The following is a 22,783-nucleotide window of genomic DNA, read 5'->3' as shown; positions in this document are numbered from 1 at the left end:
ATGGACTTCACCAGAGAGGAGTGGGCACAGCTGACCCTAGCTCAGAAGACCTTCTACCGAGACGTGATGCTGGAGAACTACCGGAATCTGGTGGCCCTGGGTGAGCCCTGAGTTGTTGGGACAAGAGAGACCATTCAAATGAGTTTATTTGCTTAGGAGGCAAAAGGCATGAAAGCCACAGGAAAGAATGCTGTTTTCATCTGTTTGTTTGGAAGCAAGGTTTCTCTCTATAGCCCTTACTGTCCTGGAACTCCTTTGTAGAACAGGCTGGCCTCAAACTCACAGAGATCAGCCTGCCTCTGTCCCCCAAGTACTGGGATTAAAGGCCTGCACCACCACCACCCAGCTGAATGCTGGCCTGTTTTGGAGACAGACATTTGTTTGCTGTTCATTTCCCTCTGGCATAAGACTGACTTTGTTCACATGACTCTTTTCTTTTTGGAGACATATCCTAGCCTGGCCTCAAACTCATGGAAACCTTGTGCCTCCCGAGTGCTGGGATGATGGGTAATGGATGAGCCAGCATGCCTGATTTGGAAGTGGTTCTGGAAATGACTTCTGTTCCCTATAAACATGTGAGACCTACATTCCCCCTCGCCCAGGACACCAGCTTTCTAAGCCAGAAGTGATCACACAGTTGGAGCAGGAGGTGCAGTGGACAGCAGAAAGCAGCAGGCAGCTGGACACTGTTACAGGTGAGAAGCAAGATCAGCGGGAAAATGGATCCTTCTCAAGTGTTCCACAGAGTGTGTGTTCTGTGGGATGGAAAGAGTATTTATATCATTCAGCTTTCCATTCACATTGTATCATTTATACAAAGTGGATATGTCTTTTTTCCTTATTACTGAATAGAAAATATACACTTATTATGAAAACTGATATTCTGGAAGTGAAAGTGTGAACTTCTGTAAACACTGTTACAAACCACCCCCTAGTGTTTTCTCTGTGTTTTCTTCTGTTAGTATTTTTTATATTATGTGTGTGGTACACAGAATTTGTCTGTGTACCAAGTATGTGTTGTGCCCCAGGTGGCTAGAAAGGGGCTTCAGAGGCCCTGGGACTGGAGTTACTGACGGCTGTTAGCCACCCTATAGGAGCTGGGAATTGAACCTAGGTCCTTTGCAAGAGCAGCCAGTCCTCCTAACCACTGAGCCATCTCTCCAGTATTTTTTAAATTTCATTATTTTTTAAGATCTTTTCTTTCCATATCAGAACTTCTCTATTTGGCTTTCTTTTACTTTGTCTTTATTATCTAACTCTACTTTCTGTCCATAGCCCAGAGCCTCACTTCTGAGCCCCTAGTTTACCTTTCTCATTTGATCCCTACCTCTTCTGTGCCACCCAGGTTGTTTCCCTGGCGTCTCACTAATGTCCTTTCCCTCAGAGTTAGTGGCTGATGTCAGTCGTGTGCTGTTGGACCGGACAACATGGACGCAGCAATCATGTCTTCTTCCTCTTCCTTCTCCTCCTCCTCCTCCTCCTCCTCCTCCTCCTCCTCCTCCTCCTCTTCTTCTTCTTCTTCTTCTTCTTCTTCTTCTTCCTGCCGGCAGACTGGCCTCTGGAAGTCAAAATGCTCCCATGCAGGTTTGTCCTCTGTGCCCAGTCATGGAGGCTCAACCAGCACAAGAGCCATAGACACTTCCAGCCTTCCAGCTCCTCGGCCTGGCAGAGGACAAATGGCTCCTTGATTCAGCGACCTCCACCACCCTCGCCCAGCCAGGGTAACATTGCAGGTCTGTTTTGTCCTCATACTGGGATCCCAAGGACTTGTTGCCAACTTCTGTCTTGGGAGACTTCAGATGCCTTCTCAGTTCTCTTCATATGCAGGAGACCAGGCCTTAGGCCTGAATCCTAGAGCTGCTATTGTCAGATCTAGATACAATATGCCTTGTTGCCAGACTCAAGAAACAGGCCTGAATGAAACCTTTTACTATCCCTGTATTTAGCTTAAGGACAATTAATGTTCATAGCAGTCTCACCTATGTCTCATGGTAAATAACTAGATACAAAGGCAAAATAAATGTTGTTTGAGGATCTTAAAAACGTCTTAAGATTGTTAACACAAGATATAAATGTTTGAGGGTCTAAGAAAATGTTTTAAGGTTGGTAAATGCAAGTTATAAGGTTGCAAGGTCTAAGGTGATTTAAGGTATCTTAAATAGGTAAAAAGGCTTAATAGTTCCTCGTGTTGCTATGCTACTGTTATATTGACTATCCAGAGCTTTGAACTTTATCAATAGAGCTCTGATTTATTAATCTAACTCTAATACAAAAACATTCCACTATACCACCCACTATCATGGTTCCAAGCTCAAGATTTTTAAATCTCCATAATGTGTGCTTATACTCAAGGTTAAAATCAAGTGGGCTTTTGTCCCTTGTACTTCAGGAAAGGCTTCTGCCTTTTCAGAGCTCACCTTAAAGAATATTTATGCTGTTAACATAAATGTGTATGTCTACTGCCTTTTTCTACAATGTATATTTCAATGCAGGTTACAATTGTGACGCTAATAGGTCTAAAGTTTTACATCCTTCATAAAACTTAAAAGTAATACTTGTAAGCTGCGGGAAATCCACCTCTCAGGTCAGTTGGGCTCTAGATAAGTATTGTACTTATTGCCTATCTCAGAAGGTGGGATTCCTCTCCTTTCCCTGGTTTGGGGACTTCCCTTTCCTGGTTACTTGATTGCTGCCTTCTACAGGCAACACTGGCTGGATTGGTGAGTTCTCCTCATTGGCCAGCTACTGGATTGGTGAGTTCTCCTCATTGGCCAGCCACTGGATTGGTGAGCTCACCTCATTGATCTGTATAAATGCCTCTCTTGGTAGGGGAAGCTTGGCCATTCAGCATCTACAACTTCCTACTATCTTTTGAGATGGAGGGACCCCCCCCCCAGCCAGTCTTCATTGGCTACAATTGACCCTTTTTGCTGGCCTCCATTTAGGACTTCCTCTTTCCCCTAGGAGAGATTTTTTCCCCTCTACACCCACAGTTTCTCCCCCTCACACTTGCCTACAAAAATCCTAGTGCTAGGTAAACTATGCCTCCTATGGGCAGCTGTGCCCTTACAGCCAAAGCTGAGGAGCTGTTGGATCAGGTAGGACCATTTCTACTGGGTTAAACCTTGATCTTGGGACGCCATGACAGATCACTGACTCCTACCTCCCAATGGAAATAGTCCATTTGTCCGTTCCTCCAGATTCTCCTCTGGGATGTCTTCTGAAGAATTTCAGGTTTCTACACCTAGTGCCTGCTTTAAGGGCCTCTAAGTTTACACACTAAAGTGTGTAAACTCCCTACTTGGTCAAACTTGGCCTCAATTTCCTTAGATGACAGATCCAAAGCAAAGCCTTTTTAATTACTGCCAGTGACTGGGTAAATGCAGGTTCCCTCAGGTAAATGGAGGTTCCCATGCTCAGGTCTCTTTGATCCAAACCTTCCACCTCTGTTGGCTCTCCCAAAAGTTTTAAATATACACCGAAAGAATTTTCTCCATAATCTCCTTAACTTTATCTTCTGCCTATATATATGTTCTGTCAGACCCAGGTGCTTCCTACATCCACAACAGTGGCAAAGCAGCTACCACAAGTATTCCAGTCTGACTTCACAGACTTCCATCAGGCTGGACCTGCACCTTCCCTCGCAGCCATGGATGTTCTCACAGACCCTGGACAGCATCAAAGCAGCCTGTTCTTCCTGGACTTGGCCAGCATTTCCGCCTTTTGACCTCCCTACACCGCCCCCAGTGTCAGCAGGAAGTAGCCAGAAGAGAATCTATACCCATTATTCACTTATTAACAAAAGGCTGAAATGGTATGCTTCTGGCCCAGGACAAGCAGCTCCAGGTTCTCCCAGCGTTCCCCAGTCCCTACCTGCTGCCTGTGTGGCTGGCAACTCTCTGCTGGAAACCCTCTACCCTAAACTTTTCAGGGCAGAGGCTTTCCCTCCTCCTCCTCTTGACCATGTAATCTGGACACTTTGTTGCTATTATTTTCCTTTCTCTCTTACCCCTTCACATAGCAACCAAGAGCTGCTTCCTTCTAATGAACCTAAATTTATATACTTTAACTTACCTTATATGAGAAGCAGCCCAAGTTCCTCATTTTTTAATTATAGAAAAAGGGAAGAATGTAAGTATTTAGGCACCTGCTTCTGGGTTGCCAGCAACCTATGATGTCATCATGTGTCACAGGCCAGGTAGCCACACCTGGCAGATGTGGTTAGGTTGTTCCTTAAAAGGATCAACCCACTACTTTGTCTCTCTCTTGGCCTCTCTTACCTCTTGCCCTCTTACCCTTTCTTTGTGGGGGCATTCCCCTCTCTTCCCCTATCATGTCTCCCTCTCTCCTTCTCTGTCTCTTCATCTTCATCTAATAAATCCCTTTCATATAAGATCTGCTGTGCGCCTCATCATTCATTAATTGGTCCCAACATTAATAACGGCTAAAATTCAAAGTTCTCTGGCTACAAGATACTTGTCGGCCCTTTCTGGTATGGGTCTGCCAATTCACTGAAACATCAACTAAATTCCAAAAAATAACCAACTGGGCTTTGCTTGTTAGAGCCTAAATTGGCACAACTGACCCAAAACTTAAAACTTTCTTGTCTCTTTGCTTGATTTTCGTTTAAAGGCTTTGAGTTACAATGATATTGATTTGGGAAAAAAATATTTGAACAAGCTGGTGAAGGCACATGCCTTTAATCCCAACACAAGGTAAAAAACAAAAACAAAAACAAAAAAAAAAAAACAACAAAAAAAAAGTCAAATCTCTGAGTTCCGGATCAGCCTAATTTATAAAATAAAAGCCAGGTGGCAACTCCTGCTGTTTAGCCACCTGCAGAGATAGTCTAAGATTCAAAGTAACAAAATTTTCTTTAAGGTTACCATGTAAATTCTTTTTTTCTTAATTATAAATATTATGTCCTTATTGTTCTAAAGATTAGATTCACATCAATTTTTGGTTTATGTAAAAAGAGATTATTTCACACTGCTCTAGAAAGGCCAGCCAATCTCAGAAAGTGGGACATCCACAGGAGAACTGGTGCCAAAGAATATTTTGGCTTAAGAAATATGTTCTGTTGGTCAATGTAAGGACTCAAAATTAGGCTGCGAGACAAATATGCAAACTGCATGCCTAAAAACTTTTAAATACTGACTAAATTAAGATGTCACACTGCTCTGGAAGCTGGCTTATCCTTTCAAACGTAAGACATTTTCACAGGGGACAAATGTTGGTCACACCTGATACAAAAAAGACACAGGAGGCTTACAGTTAAGTCCTAAAAACTCAAAAATTATCATTCATATGTTTAAAAGGCAAAACCATCCATCCCATATCAAAAAGGGTGCAAGCCAGAGATTGCCAAAACAAATGTAAAAACCCAGGTACAAGATGCCTAGGGTATGCTTAAATGCTAAAAGTAAAAGAGAGTTTATATAAAGTTTGGCTATAAAAGCAAAACTGTCCATTCTGTATAAAAAAGGGGATAGGACAAAAATAGGAACAGCACATATAAAAACCTAGACCTAAACCTCTAAACAGGTACAAGATGCCTAGGGTATGCTTAAACTCTAAATTAAAAAGGAGTTTATATAAAGTTTACTTAAAACATGCCTTTTCTATTGCTCAGGGCAATCAGCTTGTCTCACTAATGGAAGGCCTTTTCCCAGGAAATAGATACAGCTTGGCCTAATAAAACAGGCGCCCAAGTGCCCAAAAAGATATTTTGATCTATACAACCTTGTTTTGATTTCAACATGATAATGATTGTGTGTTCAATAATAATGGTAATTTATATTGCTAATCCCTTTACATGGGAACAACTCTGAAACTGACTGAGACATAAAATATGTCTCCAGCCAGAACTTCAACAATACATGGCCAATAAATCCTTGGCTACAATATCCTCAAATTTTATTATACCATTCTTTTAATTGGCATAGATAAAATTGGTTTACAGTTTAGTTTCATCCTGAACATCTCATACATTTATAATTTCAGAACTGTATAATGCTTGTGATAAATTATATATTTGCAGAACAAAAGGACTGGACACTGGAGATGCTGGATCAAACCTGACAGAATCCTCCTTCCAGCAATGCTGAGACATTGACACATCTGTTCCAGCATCTTGCATGTTCCAGCATTCTGCTTGTTCCTGCCTCAACTGCTTCAATTGCTGTTTCTCATCAAAGCCCATTCCCAAGAAAGCTTTGAAGAAAGCTACTAATCTCAATTGGTCGAGCATTTTAGACTGTTCCAAACAGGACTTCTATTAAGCCTGAAATTTCTCAACATTCAAAGACTGGACCACAAATGTTATTGCTTGCTTAATTAACCATTTTTCCCCAATTTTCTTTGGGCCCCTTAACAGGATTTCTATGTGTCCAAAATGTCACCTAGAAGAAATCCACAATAATGACGTCCAATTTTCCATAAGGGGGGTTGGGTAGGTTTTTGGTTGTTTTCTATGGCTATGAATGTTTAATGTCATTGGGAGATGGTTATAATTATTAATAGCCTTATTAAGAGAGAAAACAAGGTTAAACTCAAGGATTCCTCTCTTTTCCTTTTTATTTTCTCTTTTTCTTAGATAAGGAGAAAAGAGGTTAAAAAGAAAGAAAGGAGGAATACACGGATATCTTAGAGGAATAATAAGACAAAAGGTAGATTATTGAATCTACTCAACTTAAGGTTTTATTTGTTATTCTCAAATAAGGTTATTTTTAACTCATTGGTAGAGGATTTTGTATATTGATGAAAAAATAAGTCTATTTTTGATACTTTGGTATAAGCTTTAGTATATTGATACAAATCCAAGGTTATTTCCCATACTTTTTTAACTGCTATTAAAAACTATTTAGGGTATTAGTTAATAGTTAATTGCTAGTTAATCAACTCATAGTCATGTCAGACAGTAGTCTAATTTATCACAGGCGTATACATCCTAAGTTTAACAGATAGATATGATTTTGTAGACAGATCGATTACATAAAGATAGGAAGTCTTCAAAAACTTCAGAGACCTACAGAATATGGCATTTTAAAATGTCTTTATTGTTTTGGAGGTTCTCTGACAATGAGACAGGTCATCTCCTAGCAGCACCCCACCTACCTCAAAGAAGATGAGCATCGAAGAACCTCCATATGGAGATGGCTTCAAATATGGCAAATGAGCCACTCGGGTAAAGAAAATACCCTCCCTTCACTACAGACAAATTCCGCCAAAAATGGGCAAGCTTGAATGCAGGACAAGTCAACTGCCAAGACAGGGTAAGCAAGTCCTGACTAGTTCCTGCTTCATATATATGTCTGTCAAATATTCTGAGGCAGAAGGCTGAAGATGATGCTCCAACATTATATAGAGTTTTGGGTGACTGTTCAGGCAACAAACTGTCTCTGTCAATTTTTTATTTTTTTGGAAGCTGCTAACACGCACTTCCTGTTTACTCCAGTAACTAATTTTAATCCTTCTCAAGTCTCTGGTGGGGTTGAAGACCAATAGTTATAGTTCCACAATTAATCTTAAGTTTTTTAGAATTTAAGAAAATGTTTTCATATAGGTAATGCCAGTAAGAATAAAAGTTAATTTAGGTATAGAATTCTAAACTTTTCGAGATAGGGTAGATAATCAAATACTTTCTCCTAAGTTGCCAAATGCATGTAAAGTGGACATTGCACATGTAAATCTTACCTAATAGTTTTCATAACTTTTATAATTATTATTGTATTGAAAAAAGAAGGAGCCTTTTATTGGGCCTAAAGGGGGAAATGTTGGTATAATGTTCTTGTGGAATGCATACAATTTACCCTTGTTTATTTAAATGCTGATTTCTCTACCCCACTATCTGGTTTCATTCCAGACATTGCATTGTGATGCTTATTCTGAGCATCACTGGTTTCAAGTTTCTGTAAACATGCCACCGTTTGTTCTCTGTATTGTAATTAAACAACCAGCTCCAATGCTGAGCAATGGAGAGGATAGGGTGGGACATCCTGGGCCGGAGTGGGGGAGAAGGAAGCAAATGGGGAGAGAGGAGGAGAATCCGCAGGAGAGGTCTTGAAACCACGTGGAGAGACAGAACGGACCTAGGTTATGATGAAAAGCAAGTATAGTGGGTGAAATCTGAATGGTAGGAAACTATGAGGGCTTGGAGGTTTAAGATGGAATATCCATTGCTCAGCATTGTGCTCTAGGTTAATTAAATCCCAGTCTCTGTGTGGTGATTTGAGTATACAGCTGATTTAGCTTGTTTAACTACAAGATAATTCAATAGTAAATATTAATATACCACAACAGACATAGCATCAGACAGCATTCAGATTTGAATTATCATCACAGAATCAATGTAAGAGAGAAACCTTATGACTATATGGAGTATAGGAAAATCTTCAGTCAGAATGCTGTTCTTACTAATTGTATTCTTCTTGGCGAAAAACCCGGTCAATGTAGAAAGACGTTCAACCAACATTCAACTCCTAACCAACCTCAGATAGTCCTCACAGGAGAAAAACCCTACTTGTGTGATGAATGTGGGAGAAGATTCCGCCACAGAATGCACCTCATTGAACATCAGAGAATCCATACAGGGGAAAAGCCTTTCATGTGTAACGAATGTGGGAAAGCCTTCAGGCTGCCATTATCCTTTAAGCATCACCTGAGAAGCCACACAGGAGAGAAACCCTACAAGTGTAATAATGAGTGTGGTAAAGCTTTTAGTCAAAGCTCGACCCTCACTGAGCATCATAGACTTCACACTGGAGAGAGACCCTATCAATGTAGTTTTTGTGGGAAAGCCTTCACAGAGGTCACAAAAGGACACATACAGGAGAGAAACCCTATGAGTGTATTGAATGTGGGAAAGCCTTCAGCTTGAGTGCATACCTTAAACAACATGGGAAAATCCACAGCCATGAGAAATTGTGTGAGTATAAATGTGAGAGAACCTCAGATTGAAGTCCTTCCCTTAGTGGCACAAAACTCAGGGGGAAACATGAACATAGAGAGATGGGAAGTTGTTAAAATCATCCTTTTCATTCACCATCAAATGATTCATGGTGCAAAGAAAGCTTACCTACCAGTGAGTTCTTACTGCTTAGAAACCAAATTTATAACTGAATTTAGTAGTTTATAACATCTCCAGGAGGTCTTATAAATAGCGAGCATTACTTTTACAAACACTGGGTCCTGTTCAGATTCCAGTGTAAAGCCTAAAAAAAGGATGGGGAGGACGACATGCCTGTAATTCTAGCACTCCGGGTTTGCTGATCATTTTTTTCCTTGTGATCCTAGCAGTTGTCGGTGGGGAGGATTAAGGATATTTTTAAATTACAGCAGTGTTGATGATAACAGGGCAAATGAGGAGGGTTGGGGATTTAAGGCTACCCTCCACTATAGATGCAGTTCAAGGCATATATGGGCTAGTTGAGTCCCTGTTGTTGTTTTGTTTTGTTTTGTTTTGTTTTTTTAAGAAAAAAACATGAAAATCTAAAAGGGAATAACCTATAATTACTAAACTGTAAATTTATTCTATAATACTTTTTAGTTATATTAATATTGATTAAACAAGGCAATATCGCAATATAGCCAGTTATATAAAATAGAATAAAGAGAAAAAAGCAATATTGTTTGAAGGTTTTTCATTTTGTTCTTTATCTACAGGTTTTTTTATACTTATAAAAAATTCTTTTCCAAAAGACAATTGGATTTTTAGCCTGTCTTAATACTATCTATGGAACTTAATAGTTTGCTATACTAACTAAAATTTGCTCTCTTTTTAGCAGAATAAAAATACATTTTAAATTTTAAGGTATTAAGCTAGGCTACTCAAGCTTGTAAGCCAGGCACTCAGGAGGTCGAGATGGTGAGGTTGCTATGAGTTTGAGGGCAGCTTAGCATACATAGGTAAGCCTTGTCTCAAACACACACAGTCTGCAAAACCTCACATGCTCAAAGGTCCCCATCAAGTGGAGGACAATGTCAGGTCCTTAACGAGAAATGCCATCTGAGGAGAGGCCCAGCATACACAGCTTTGGTTCTGGCCAAGTGTCAGGTTCTTGTTCGCCATTTTACATTTTCTCACACTCCATTACACCTCCACGTGATCTCCTTTCTGCCTCAGATATCCTCCCCACACTCCATGTCTCTGTAGGATCCTCCAGGTCCTCCTACTTTCTTCTGTGTGCTGACACAAAGAGGAACAATGGTGTGCCTGACCACTAACTGAGCTAGCACTTACGTTTTCCTAGTAACCTTGAATCTAAGCCATGAACTTGAAAATCCAAGCCATGGCACCAACAAAGGTATTAGATTATTGTCCAAAACTGAAAGAAACTGGCTCCCAATCTGAGCCCAAATTCTTTATGGGAGTCTTCTCACTTTTGCAGTGATGAAGTTGGGTTCTCTTAAGCTAACTGCCCTGTACTAACTGCCCTGGAGTTTAATGTCTCTTTTTTTTTTGAGTCCCGGCCAGAGCTATTTCAGGTCAGTTTGGGACGCCTCTTGTGGGAACGTCCTTGCACAACACTTTTAAGGGCAATTCTAGTTCAGGTCTGATGTAATAGAAGTTTTGGTTTCTTTGTAAACTCAGTTATGTTATGAAAATGTGGATTTTAGTTGGGCTTTAGTGTGTCCACAGCTCCTAATTGTCTCCTGTGGGGTGTGTGGGACGTGGCTTTTGCTGGCTGGTAATAGCCTTCCTCCTGCATCATGGAGAGTGGCTTGGTCTAGGGCTCTGAAGATAGGAGGGTATGGCTTGCCATGGCCTGGCTTGCAGTGTTGGTGTGTGGCAAGTGGCAGTTTTGAGAGACCTGAGGCGAACAGTGTGGCAGTTTGGAGCAGACAGAAACTCACAGGGCGCAACGGCTTTGAGAAGACTGCGTTTGCTGTTCATGGAGAGTGGTGTGGCCCCCAATGACCCACTGATTCTACACAGTCAGGAAAAGTAAAGAGGTCTGGGCCCCTCTCCTCACTCATCTGCTGTCTTCTCCTTAGGGTTAAGGGTTTGGGGGAAGAGAGGTAGAGGCCTAAATACCCCAAATAGAGTGCTACAGTCTGACCAGAACAAAACAATAACCCCCAGGTGGTGGTGAAGAGTGTGTGTGTGTGTGTGTGTGTGTGTGTGTGTGTGTGTGAAGGAAGGTTGTCTGTATTTATATTCTCTACTACCTAGTTTATACTTGTTTCTTTTTCCTTTGCCTCTATTAGACTGAGGGCCTTTTATGGGTAAGGCTCCCTTTTTATTCATCTCTTCCTTACAATGACTAGCACAGAATCTGAGAAAATGCATTCCTTAAATGTTTGCTAAAAAAAAAAAAAAAAAGAGCTGGACAGACTGATGCCTTGTTTTATTGTTGTTATTGTAGTACTGGGGATTGTTTTGTGGAAACAGTGCACAGAACAAGCCCTTGGTCATTTAGCCACATTTCTAACTTTTATGTTTTGGATGAATTTTTATTTTTCAAATCTTCCAACAGTTGCTAAGATAGCTCAGTGGTCAAGATTATCTGTATTTGACCCTTAAAATACTCTCTTCCAACAGGCTGTTCCTCTTCACAGTATGACTAATATATTCCCAGACTTCCCTCTCAGGCAACTTCATCAGGAAACCTGCAACAATTCACCTGAATTCTTTAGGACTCCCACAGAACGCTTATTCTCACAGCAGACTCCCTTTCATTGACCAGATTTTTTTAGGAGGGGAGAGGGTAACAGGTCCTGGTAGCCCGGGTTGGTCTCAAACTCACCATGTAGCCAAGGATGATCTTGAACTCTTGATCCTCCTGTCTTCACTTCCTGAGTGCTGAGATTATAATGGAAGACCACTCTTAAGTTTATGCAGTTTTGGAATCTAAGGCAGGGCCTTGAGCAAGTAGATGAATACCAACTGAACTACATCCTTAGCCCTACGGATGTATGCATGAATATATGTTTGTGTTTATTTGAGGCAAACTGTCCCTGTGTAGCCCAGACTGGCCTCTAACTCACTGCAATCTTTACTGGTCTTTGAGTGCTGGGATTACAGCCGTGTGCCACTATGCCCGCCTTTTAATATTAACTTGAAATTTGTGGCATGCATATTATGGATATTTATGAGCTGCAGTGTGAGATTGCAGTGCACACATACAGTCATATCTGCGTAATTGGCATATTCGTCCACTTCACCTTTGCATTAAAAATACTCAAAACACTCTGTATCAGCTACTTACACAAATCTTCCACTATGCAACAGGACATTAGAAATTATTGTCGATCATGCCTGTAATTCCAACAATGGAAAGGCAGAGGCTAGCCAAGTGTACAGTGTGAGACTGTTATATATATATATATATATATATATATATATATATAGTCTGACGAATGAAAACTCCTTTGATTTGAAGGCACATCCCATCTATTTCTAGGCCACCAAAAGAGCAGGAAACAAAAGGGAATAGGAAAAGGTAGGAACCTCCTGCTCAACAGTTGCAGTGCCCGTAAGGAAACTATGAAGGGCACACTCTTAACTCCGAAGACTTCCGCCCGAGATGCCCGGCTTCAAATAGAATGGGCAGGATCTTCACTTTAGCTCCGCCCAATGCTGAAAGAACTGATGTCTTGTGAAAGGGGAGGGGCGGGGCTCGTGCCCTTGAAGCCGTCAACTGGACCCAAGCTTAGCCAGCCTTGGTTCAAGTTGTTAAAATCCCGAGGTGAGCGAGGGCTACAGGTCTGGGTATTGGGGGTCAGTAGGGCTGCGTCTCCTGTCAGTCCCCCTGAGGCGCGGTGCTTTCGGCAACAGCTATTCCCATCGTGTGTCCGAGTCAAAGTCTCCTCGCTCCTGTTCTGAGTGGCTACCCGGCCGAGGTCTTGCAGCGCTTACCAGAGCTGTGAGCCCTTGCGTGTGTGGTAGCCGGCTGTAATGGTGTAATCGAGGCTGGCAGCGAGCTGCAGCGAATGCTGTGACCTCGAGACCATGTCCCGTGAACGACAAGGAATAAACCCGGCAGACTCAGGAGTTTAGCGCTTCAGTAAGAAAAACTCCCTGAGCAGGGACGGGTTCCAAGAGAGGACACCATTCAAGTGGCAAGGACGAGGTGTTTCTAAATAGTTACAGCACAAAGAATAGTGGGCAAAGAGTAAATAAGGCGACTTGTCTTCTGGTGGTCCGTGGGGCACCTGTAAGTAGCGGAGCTTTGATCTGTTGTAGAGCATCTGTGATCCGAAGCAGGGGAGTTTTCCAGAAGATTAGGTCAGAGACGCCCTGACTGGTACCTTAACTGCTTATTTCCCCACTGTCTCCTGCCTCATTTGGAGAGAGAGACTCCAATGTGACCAGTGTATTGGTGTGTTCGCACACTGCAGTAGCTTTTGAAAACCCTGTCAGCAGGCCATGATGTTCCTAACTTCCCGAATGGGGAATCTAAAAGCCAGGCGCGGTGGTACACTCCTGTAATCCAGCCTCGGGAGGTTGAGGCAGGCAGAGCTCTGTGATTTTGAGGCAAGTCTGGTCACAGCAAGTTTCAGGAAAGCCAGAGCTGCACACAAAAACCCTGTCCCAAAAAAACAAAAATTAAAAAATTTACATTTAAAACAATAAAATTAAACCCTGTTGTCCAGGCCCAGCACACTCCAATTCAATAAAAAAATAAAAAATAAATAAGTAAATAAAGCAGGGGCTGAGCCTCGGTTACTTCCAAATTTCTCCAAGTATCTAAACAGGATGGAAACCATTACACTTCTCACCCGAGACAATGTAAACATTTGTACCACACAAGAAGTCCTCCATACAGTTACCCAAGGTAATGGACAAGCAAGTGTGAGCTGGCGTAGTGTGACCTCGGGACTTGGGAGGTGGTGACAGGAGAATCAGTAGGTCAGGGTTCTCCTTGATGACATAGTAAGTCTGAGGCCAGACTCTACTTCACAGGACCCTCCTCACACAGATCACACAGGGCTGGAGACACGGCTCAGCAGTTAAAGACACTTGTTACTCTTGCAGAGGACCGTGGGTTTGGTCCCCAGCACCCCCATGGCAGATCACATTGATCTATAGTTTCAGTGGATGTATGGTCACCAGGCACATACATGGTGCATGTACATACAGGCAGGCAACAGTCATACATAAAGATAAAAAAAATACTAACAGAAACTGATGTTATAGTTGTCTAACTTTTAAGCTTGTGTCTTTGGGGTTTCTCTCTATATTGTCTGGTACAGCAGAATCTTCCAAGGTTTAAATTCAGCTTTAATGACATTATTAGCATTGTGTTTCCTCTTTCTCCCAATTATACCCCTGCAGACTGCTTTACTTTTCCAGCAGAAGATGAAAGAAAAAGAAGTGAATGATGGATTGCAAATACGAGGGTGCCAGGTAAATCTAATTTCCTTTCCTCTAAAATGCTATTGTTGTGGGGAGAAATTGCTCAGCCATTAAGAGCACTTGTTCTTGCAGAGGACCAGGGTTCAACTCCCAGCACCTTATATGGAAGCTACTGCTGTGACTACAGTCCCCAGGGATCTAGTGCCATCTTCTGGCCTCTGTGGGCACTGCACACACATGGTAAACAGACAAACTTGCAGGCAAAACACCAAAAAACATAAAAGCAAATTTAAAAACTTTATGGAAAACTGGGAAAGAGTGTTTACCTACCATGCACAAGGCTCTGGGTTCAATTGGCAGTGTTGGGGTAAAAATCTATTTTATAATGGCTAGGATGATATCTCAGTCAGTACACTGCCTGCCTGACTCAGTTGAATTCCAAGAAGCCATGTTAAAAAAAAAAAAATCCAGGCATGGGCTACGAAGATGGGCCCAACAGATATTAAATATTGTGTCAGCTGATGAGATGTAGGTGCCCCAAGACATTGTTTCTATGGAAACTGGTCAAATATTTGGAATAACTCAATAGATGCCCTTCACTTTAAAAAGATGGATGTCGAATTAGGTGTGAGCAAGGAGGGGTGCGCTTGCTGTTCCAGGAGTCGCTGACATTCCAGGATGTGGCCGTGGACTTCACCAGAGAGGAGTGGGCACAGCTGACCCCAGCTCAGAAGACCCTCTACCGAGACGTGATGCTGTAGAACTACCGGAATCTGGTGGCCCTGGGTGAGCCCTGAGTTGTTGGGACAAGAGAGACCATTCAAATGAGTTCATTTCCTTCGGATGTAGGAGGCATCAAAACCTTTGTGAATGTAGTTCAGGCCATAGGAAAGAATGCTGGCCAGTTTTTCTGTCTGTTTGTTTGTTTTTGTTTGTTTGGAAACAAGGTTTTCTCTGTAGTCCTGACTGTCCTGGATCTCCTTTGTAGAACAGGCTGTCCTTGGGGCTGGAGAGGTGGCTCAGGCTAAGAGTGCTGGCTGCTTTTCCAAAGGTCTCAGTTCAATTCCCAGCAACACGTGATGGCTCACAGCCATTTATAATTCGATCTGCTGCCCTCTTCTGGTGTATAGGCAGAACACTGTGTACATAATAAATAAATAAATCTTAGAAGAAGAAAAAAAAAGAACAGGCTGGCCTTGATCTCACAGAGATCAGCCTGCCTCTGCCTTCCCAAGTGCTGGCATTAAAGGCCTGTGTCTCCACTGCCCCGCTGAATGCTGGCCATTTTTTGAGACAGACATTTGTCTGATGTTCCTTTCCTTCAGGCACAAAACTGACTTTGTTCACATGACTTTTTTCTTTTTGGAGACAAGGTCTCATTACATATGCTAGTCTGGGCTCAAACTCATGAAAACCCCTGTGCCTCCCAACTGCTGGGATGATGGGGATGATGGGTAACGGATGAGCCAGCATGCCTGATTTGGAAGTGGTTCTAGAAATGACTTCTGTTCCCTATAAACATGTGAGACCTACATTCCCCCTCGCCCAGGGCACCAGCTTTCTAAGCCAGAAGTGATCACACAGTTGGAGCAGGAGGTGCAGTGGACAGCAGAAAGCAGCAGCCAGCTGGACACTGTTACAGGTGAGAAGCAAGATCCGTGGGAAAATGGATCCTTCCCTTCTCAAGTGTTCCACAGAGTGTGTGTTCTGTGGGATGGAAAGAGTATTTATATCATTCAGCTTTCCATTCACATTGTATCATTTATGGAAGGTGGAAATGGCTGCCTTTTTCTTATGATTGCATAGAAAATATACACTTATTATGAAAACCGATATTCTGGAAGTGAAAGTGTGAACTTCTGTAAAGAGATTGCCCCCTAGGGTTTTCTCTGTATTTTCTCCATTTCTCCTGTTAGTTTTCTCTCTCTCTCTTTCTCTCTCTCTCTCTTTCTCTCTCTCTCTCTTTTTCCATTTTGTGTTATGTGTGAGGGTGCTGGCCTGAGTTTGTCTCTGCACCAAGTACATGCAGTGCCACAATTCGTTTATTAACATCAAGTGTCTTCCTTAACTGCAAGGACTCACACTTGACCCCAGAGCTTGCAGGTTGTGTTAGGGAGGTTAGCCAGTTTCCTGTGGGGATCCCATCTCTGCCTCCTGAGCACTAGGATTCCAGGTGAGGCACCACACCGCCCCAGCGTTTCCATCGAGGCTGGGAGCAAACTGTCATCCTCAGAATGCACAGCCAGCACTCTACCCATGAGCCAGCTCCCAGGGCTCTGCTGGGTCCTCTCAAGAGACTGAGAGGGCCCTGTCCCTTGTGTGACTGAGTTCTGCCATGCCCTCTGGAATATCAAATACTTCACTGTTACTGGAATCACCTCATGGCTGTTTATCTAAAATGTCCTTATAGATGAGAAGGGACCTGGGCTGTATCCAGTGGATTTAGCAGCTGGGAAGGTGAGCAATATATCAGTGACCAAAATTATAGGGACTGATGAGGAGAATGGTTCTTTCCTAGGTAGATACTGGAGGCTAAAAAGGAAACAGACCAGAGCCAGCAAGAAGAATCAGTGGGTAAAGGAGATTGCCAGGAAACGTGACAACTTGAGTTTGATCCCCAAAACCCACAGAGTGGAAGGAGAGAATGCCCCCTGACTTCCACACACATGCACCGGCCTGTGCCCAATTATGTTTAAAAGCAAAGCCTGCAGACAGCGAGCTGGTGAGCATGGAGGGACACACCTGCATGCTAGCACTGAAGAGGATCACGTGCAGCTAGACTGCCTAGACAACATAAGTGCTGTGAGCCAGCCTGGACTATCTAGTAAGAACCTATCTCCCAATAAACAAAAACAGAAGGTGCCAGGCATGGAGGTGCGCTCCTGTAATCCCAGCACTCAGGAACAGAGGAAAAAGAATTAGGAGTTGATAGCCAATCTTGGCTACCCAGGGAGACCCTGAGTAAGAAAAGTGGAGGGGGGAGGGACTGCCATTAAACATGAAGATGTCTTAGATTAATCAGGGGCTTCCTTCCTGGACAGCTAGCTTAGCACTATAGACTCTGAATGAAAAAAACATAGCTGGACTTACAGTTCTATTGGGGTAGGAATCATGCAGCAGTTTCTATGTCAGCGCTTAGATTTATACTGTTTGCCCTATAAGGAACTCCTGATAATCCATGCCAGCAGGCTTGGCGAGTGCAGACGATCCTATCTCAGCAGCCCCTCCAGTTGCACCCACTGAAGCTATACATTAGTTAAGGGGCCTTGCCCTCTTGGAGAGAGAGTGTGCCCAGGCTCTCCCAGATGTGAGTGATGTATTGCCCTGTTCTTGTAACCATGGGGGACATGTGTCAGAGCTGTGTGGTCATCCCAAGGAAGCTGGGTAGCTATGTAAGTGCCTTAAGAGTTATGTCAGAAGCTGGGGTGGATGGCACACGGTTATAATGCTAGCACTCAGGAAGCTGAGACAGGAGGATGGCTAGCCTGGGCTACACAGCGAGACACTATCTCAAAGAAATAAAACAAACAAATAAAAAAAGTAAGGGGAAATCAAAATGAAAAATTGTGTACTTATAAGTCATAAAATCTGGTTTTCATATACAAACAGGCAGGGTAACTTCTAAAGTATTAACCATGATTATTTTGGGGGGATGTGGTTCTTCTAAAGATTTTGTTTTTACTTGTATTTCTTTTATGTTATGTTTGCATTCATGTATGTTAGTGCATAACATGTATGCAGTAGCTGTGGGTGCCAGAAGAGGGCGACAGATCCCCTAGAACTGGAGTCACAGACAGTTGTGAGCTATGATGTAGGCTCTGGGAAGGAGGCCAGATCCTCTGCTCTGAGAGCATCCACTGCTCTCAGCTGCTGAGCCATCTCTCCAGCCCCAAGGACTCTTTCCTTTATTCATTTCTACATTTACTATGTTTTTTCTTTGTGTTGCTTGTATCATTTTAGACAAAAAATAAAAATAGGAAGAAGTAATTTAAAAATAAATAAGTTGGCATTACAATAGAACAGTTTGCAAATTAGCTTAAGAAAGCCTGGACCTAGATCTGCCCTCTCAAAGCTGCCCTCTCCAGTATCCTCCATAGTCTTTGTCTGACATTTTCTGTTCTTTCATCCACTTGTTCTCAACCATGGATACCTCTGGATGGCCACTTTCTTGCTATGACCACCACAGGTGCATTTTAAATGTCCCCATGCTCACCGTTTCCTGTCCTCCTTTCTTAGTCTTCCTGCTTGTTGTATGTCCATATTTTAAATGTGCATTATATTACCATCAAGATTATCTCATCATTCTGTATGTGATGGTTTTGTACATTCTGAATCTCTTTTAGGTGGGGTGAACAAATGTGTAATGAAAAAGACATCACTCAAGCAGAACGCATCTGATGAAAATCAGCCCCATGAAGTTAGAACGGAAAAACTAACAGGGGTCTCTTTCGAGTACTCCATCTTAGGAGGACTCTGGGATTTTGATTATCCGTTAGAATTGAGCCAAGAAAAGCAGCAGAAGCATTTGGAACAGGTATCTTTCACCCACCAAAAAGCTACACAGGGAAGCATGGGGTGTACTAAGTTTGAGGAAAACTGTAATTTGAATTCAGACTCTATGCATCAGAGAATCCCTCCTGTTGAAAAACCTCTCTGCTATGACACACAAGGAAAAGACATCAGACAGCATTCAGATCTGACTTATTATCATGGAGTGTATGTGAGAGTGAAACCTTATGACTATAACAAGTGTGGGAAAATCTTCAGTCAGAATGCTGTTCTTACTAATTGTGCTCTTCTTCCATAGAATCTTAGTGAATGTGGAGAGACATTCAACCAACATTCAGCTGCTAATCAACCTCAGATAGTCCTCACAGTGGAAAAACCCTACGTGTGTGATGAGTGTGGGAGAAGATTCCGCCACAGAATGCACCTCATTGAACATCAGAGAATCCATACAGGGGAAAAGCCTTTCATGTGTAACGAATGTGGGAAAGCCTTCAGGCAACATTCATCCTTTAAGCAGCACCTGAGAAGCCACACAGGAGAGAAGCCCTACAAGTGTAATGAGTGTGGTAAAGCTTTTAACCGAATCACATCCCTCACTGAGCATCACAGACTTCACACTGGGGAGAGACCCTATCAGTGTAGTTTTTGTGGGAAAGCCTTCAGCCAGAGGTCACATCTTAATCGGCACAAAAGGACACATACAGGAGAGAAGCCCTATGAGTGTATTGACTGTGGGAAAGCCTTCAGCTTGAGTGCATACCTTAAACAACATGGGAAAATCCACAGCCGTGAGAAATTGGGTAAGCAGAAATGTGAGAGAACCTTAGACCGAAGTCCCTTCCCAGTGACACATAACTCAGGAGAGACATGAACATAGAGAGATGGGAAGTTGTCAAAAATTCCTTCATTCATGATGAAATTATTCATGGTGGAAAGACAGCTTGCCTACCAGTGAGCTTTTACTGCATAAAACACAAATTTATAAGAGATTTTAGCTTTTTATAACATTCCCAGGAGGTCTTATACTGAGTATTATTACTTTAACAAATAGAAATATGTTGGCTCGTGCTCTGATTCCAGGGTAAAACCTAAATATAGGAAGGAGTGATGACATGCCTGCAATTCTAGCACTCCAGGTTTGTTGTTGCTGTTGTTTTCTTTGTAATCCTAGCAGCTGGTGGTGGGGAGGATTAGGAATTTAGGGGTCCCCTCCACTATGGATGGAGTCCAAGGCCATATGGGCTAGTTGAGTCCATTTTTTTTAAGAAAAGAAAATAGGAAAAAAAACACAAATCTAAAAGTCAAAAACCTATAATCACTAAATTGTAAATTTATTCTATAATGCTGCTTAATTATATGAATATTGCGTAAATAAGGTGATGTTATAATATAGCCAGTTAAATAAAATAGAATAAACAGAAAGAGTAATATTTCTCAAACTTTAGTCATTTTGTGCTTTATTTACAATTTCTTCCATACTGGGTCTTAATTCTTTTCTAAAGGACAATAGGATTTTTAGCCTGTCTTAATATTATCTGTGGAACTTAATAGTTTGCTATACTAACTAAAATTTGCTCTCTTTTTAGCAGAATAAAAATACATTTTAAATTTTAAGGTATTCAGCTAGGTATGGTGACTCAAGCTTGTAAGCCAGGCACTCAGGAGGTCGAGATGGGGAGGTTGCTATGAGTTTGAGGGCAGCTTAGCATACATAGGTAAGCCTTGTCTCAAACACACACAGTCTGTAAAACCTCACATGTTCAAAGGTCCCCATCAAGTGGAGGACAATGTCAGGTCCTTAACAAGAAATGCCATCTGAGGAGAGGCCCAGCATACACAGCTTTGGTTCTGGCCAAGTGTCAGGTTCTTGTTTGCCATTTTACATTCTCTCACACTCCATTACCCCTCCACATGATTGCCTTTCTGCCTCAGATATCCTCCCCACACCCCATGTCTCTAGGATCCTCCAGGTCCTCCTACTTTCTTCTGTGTGCTGACACAAAGAGGAACAATGGTGTGCCTGACCACTACTGAGCTAGCACTTATGTTTTCCTAGTAACCTTGAATCTAAGCCATGAACTTGAAAATCCAAGCCATGGCACCAACAAAGGTATTAGATTATTGCCCAAAACTGAAAGAAACTGGCTCCCAATCTGAGCCCAAATTCTTTATGGGACACACACACACACACACACACACACACACACACACCCTTATTTGGACAATACTAAATAGAACATCTCTGTCTCCTCAAATCCTTTGCACTGATGAAGTGGGGTTCTCTTAAGCCCTTTGTACTAATTGTCCTGGAGTTTAATGTCTCTTTCTTTGGAGTCCCGGCCAGAGCTATTTCAGGTCAGTTTGGGACCCCTCTTGTGGGAACGTCCTTGCACAACACTTTTGAGGGCAATTCCAGTTCAGGTCTGATCAGAACAAAACAATAACCTCCAGGTGGTGGGAGAGAGAGAGTGTGTGTGTGTGTTTGTGAAGGAATATTCTCTGTATTTATACTCTCCCACTATGTAGTTTATAGTTGTTTCTTTTTCCTTTGCCTCTATTAGACTGTGGGCCTTTTGTGGGTAAGGCTCCCCTCTTATTCATCTCTTCCCTACAATATCTAGCACAGAATCTGAGACTATGTGTTCCATAAATGTTTGCTGAAAAAAATAGTTTTATGCCTTATTTTATTGTTATTATTGTAATACTGGGGATTATTTACTGGACAGGATGCATGAAAGAAAAGCCCCTGACCATTTAGCCACATTTCTTTTTTTGTAGTTTGTTTTTTGTTTTTAATGTGCTAAAGTGGAAGTTTCTGGTTTCTTTTAAGATTCAATGAGACTGTGATGTTTTGCTGGAGGCTAGCTTGTGAGAGGGCATGTGTTGTTTTGCGCTGAGCTGTCTCATGCAAGGGGCATGACTTTGGCCAACTGAGAACATCTGTGGCTGAACTCTGAGGAGAAAAGATATACAGAAGCCCACAAACAGACAGTGTTTTTTGGATTGACTTCACTGCATTGATCTTCGTGTTTGGACACTTGAGTTCACAGAGAGAAACTTTCCAGAGAAATTCTCAGGGCAATCCAGCTGAGTCTTACTGCTTTTGCTAACTTGTTCTGATCTTCTGAATCACGCTGATTCCTTTTGCTGCTTAGTGTTGGCCTTTAGACTGGACTGCCGGTGTCTGGACAAGGAAGAGTGGACTCATCCAAGGAACAACTTCTAAAAAGGTCTACAATAACCTTTACCTAATAACCTTCCTTTTCCCCTACCTCAGGTCAGTGGGTGAAAGGGAGGTAGAACATTTAAGAACCCTAAATAAAGTAGGTTTGGTGAAAAATCTAAGCCTATAATCTACATTGGTGTTTTTCCTGCATGTACGTCTGTGGTTGTCAGATCTTGAAGTTACAGACCGTTGTGAGCTGCCATGTGGGTGCTAGGATTGAGCCCTACTCCTCTGGAAGAGCAATCGGTGCTCCCAACCACTGGGCCATGTTTCCAGCTCCCTTAGCCACATTTCTAACTTCATGTTTTGGATGAATGTTTCTTTTTCAAGTCTTCCAACACCAACTGCTAAGATAGCTCAGTGGTCAGGATTGTTTGTATTTGATCCTCAGATAGTCTCTTCCAACAGGCCATTACCTCTTCACAATTTGCCTGATATATTCTCAGTCTTCCTGCTAAGGAGGCTTTATCAGGAAACCTGCAATAATCACCTGAATCCTTTAGGACTTCACATAGCAGATTCCCCTTCATATTTCAGTTTTCTTTTCTTTTCTTTTTCTTTTTTTTTTTTTTTTTTTTTTTTTTTTTTGAGACAGGGTCTGGTAGTCCAGGTTGACCTCAAACTCACCATGTAGCCAAGGATGATCCTGAACTCTTGATCCTCCTGTGTTCACTTCTTCAGTGCTGAGATTATATGTCACACCACATGAAGTTTTAGTGCTGGTGTCTAAGGCAGGGATTTGAGCACAT

The 22,783-nt window shown here is 42.2% G+C and overlaps 1 protein-coding gene across 1 annotated transcript; it reads left to right on the top strand.

Moving 5' to 3' along the window:
* Positions 1–20,241, top strand: LOC110566928 (zinc finger protein 713-like). Its single transcript, XM_060383229.1, is given in 8 exon segments — positions 1–100; positions 603–695; positions 3,073–3,098; positions 8,495–8,807; positions 8,810–8,926; positions 15,849–15,941; positions 18,643–18,833; positions 19,107–20,241. Coding segments are annotated over 8 exon segments (1,506 nt in total). The 3' UTR covers positions 19,680–20,241.
* Positions 20,242–22,783: the final 2,542 nt, after the last annotated feature.

The sequence above is a fragment of the Meriones unguiculatus genome, chromosome 4 (genome assembly GCF_030254825.1).
Source record: "Meriones unguiculatus strain TT.TT164.6M chromosome 4, Bangor_MerUng_6.1, whole genome shotgun sequence".
NCBI classification, from domain to species: Eukaryota; Metazoa; Chordata; class Mammalia; order Rodentia; family Muridae; genus Meriones; species Meriones unguiculatus.
This window is presented reverse-complemented; position numbering and strand designations above follow the sequence as displayed.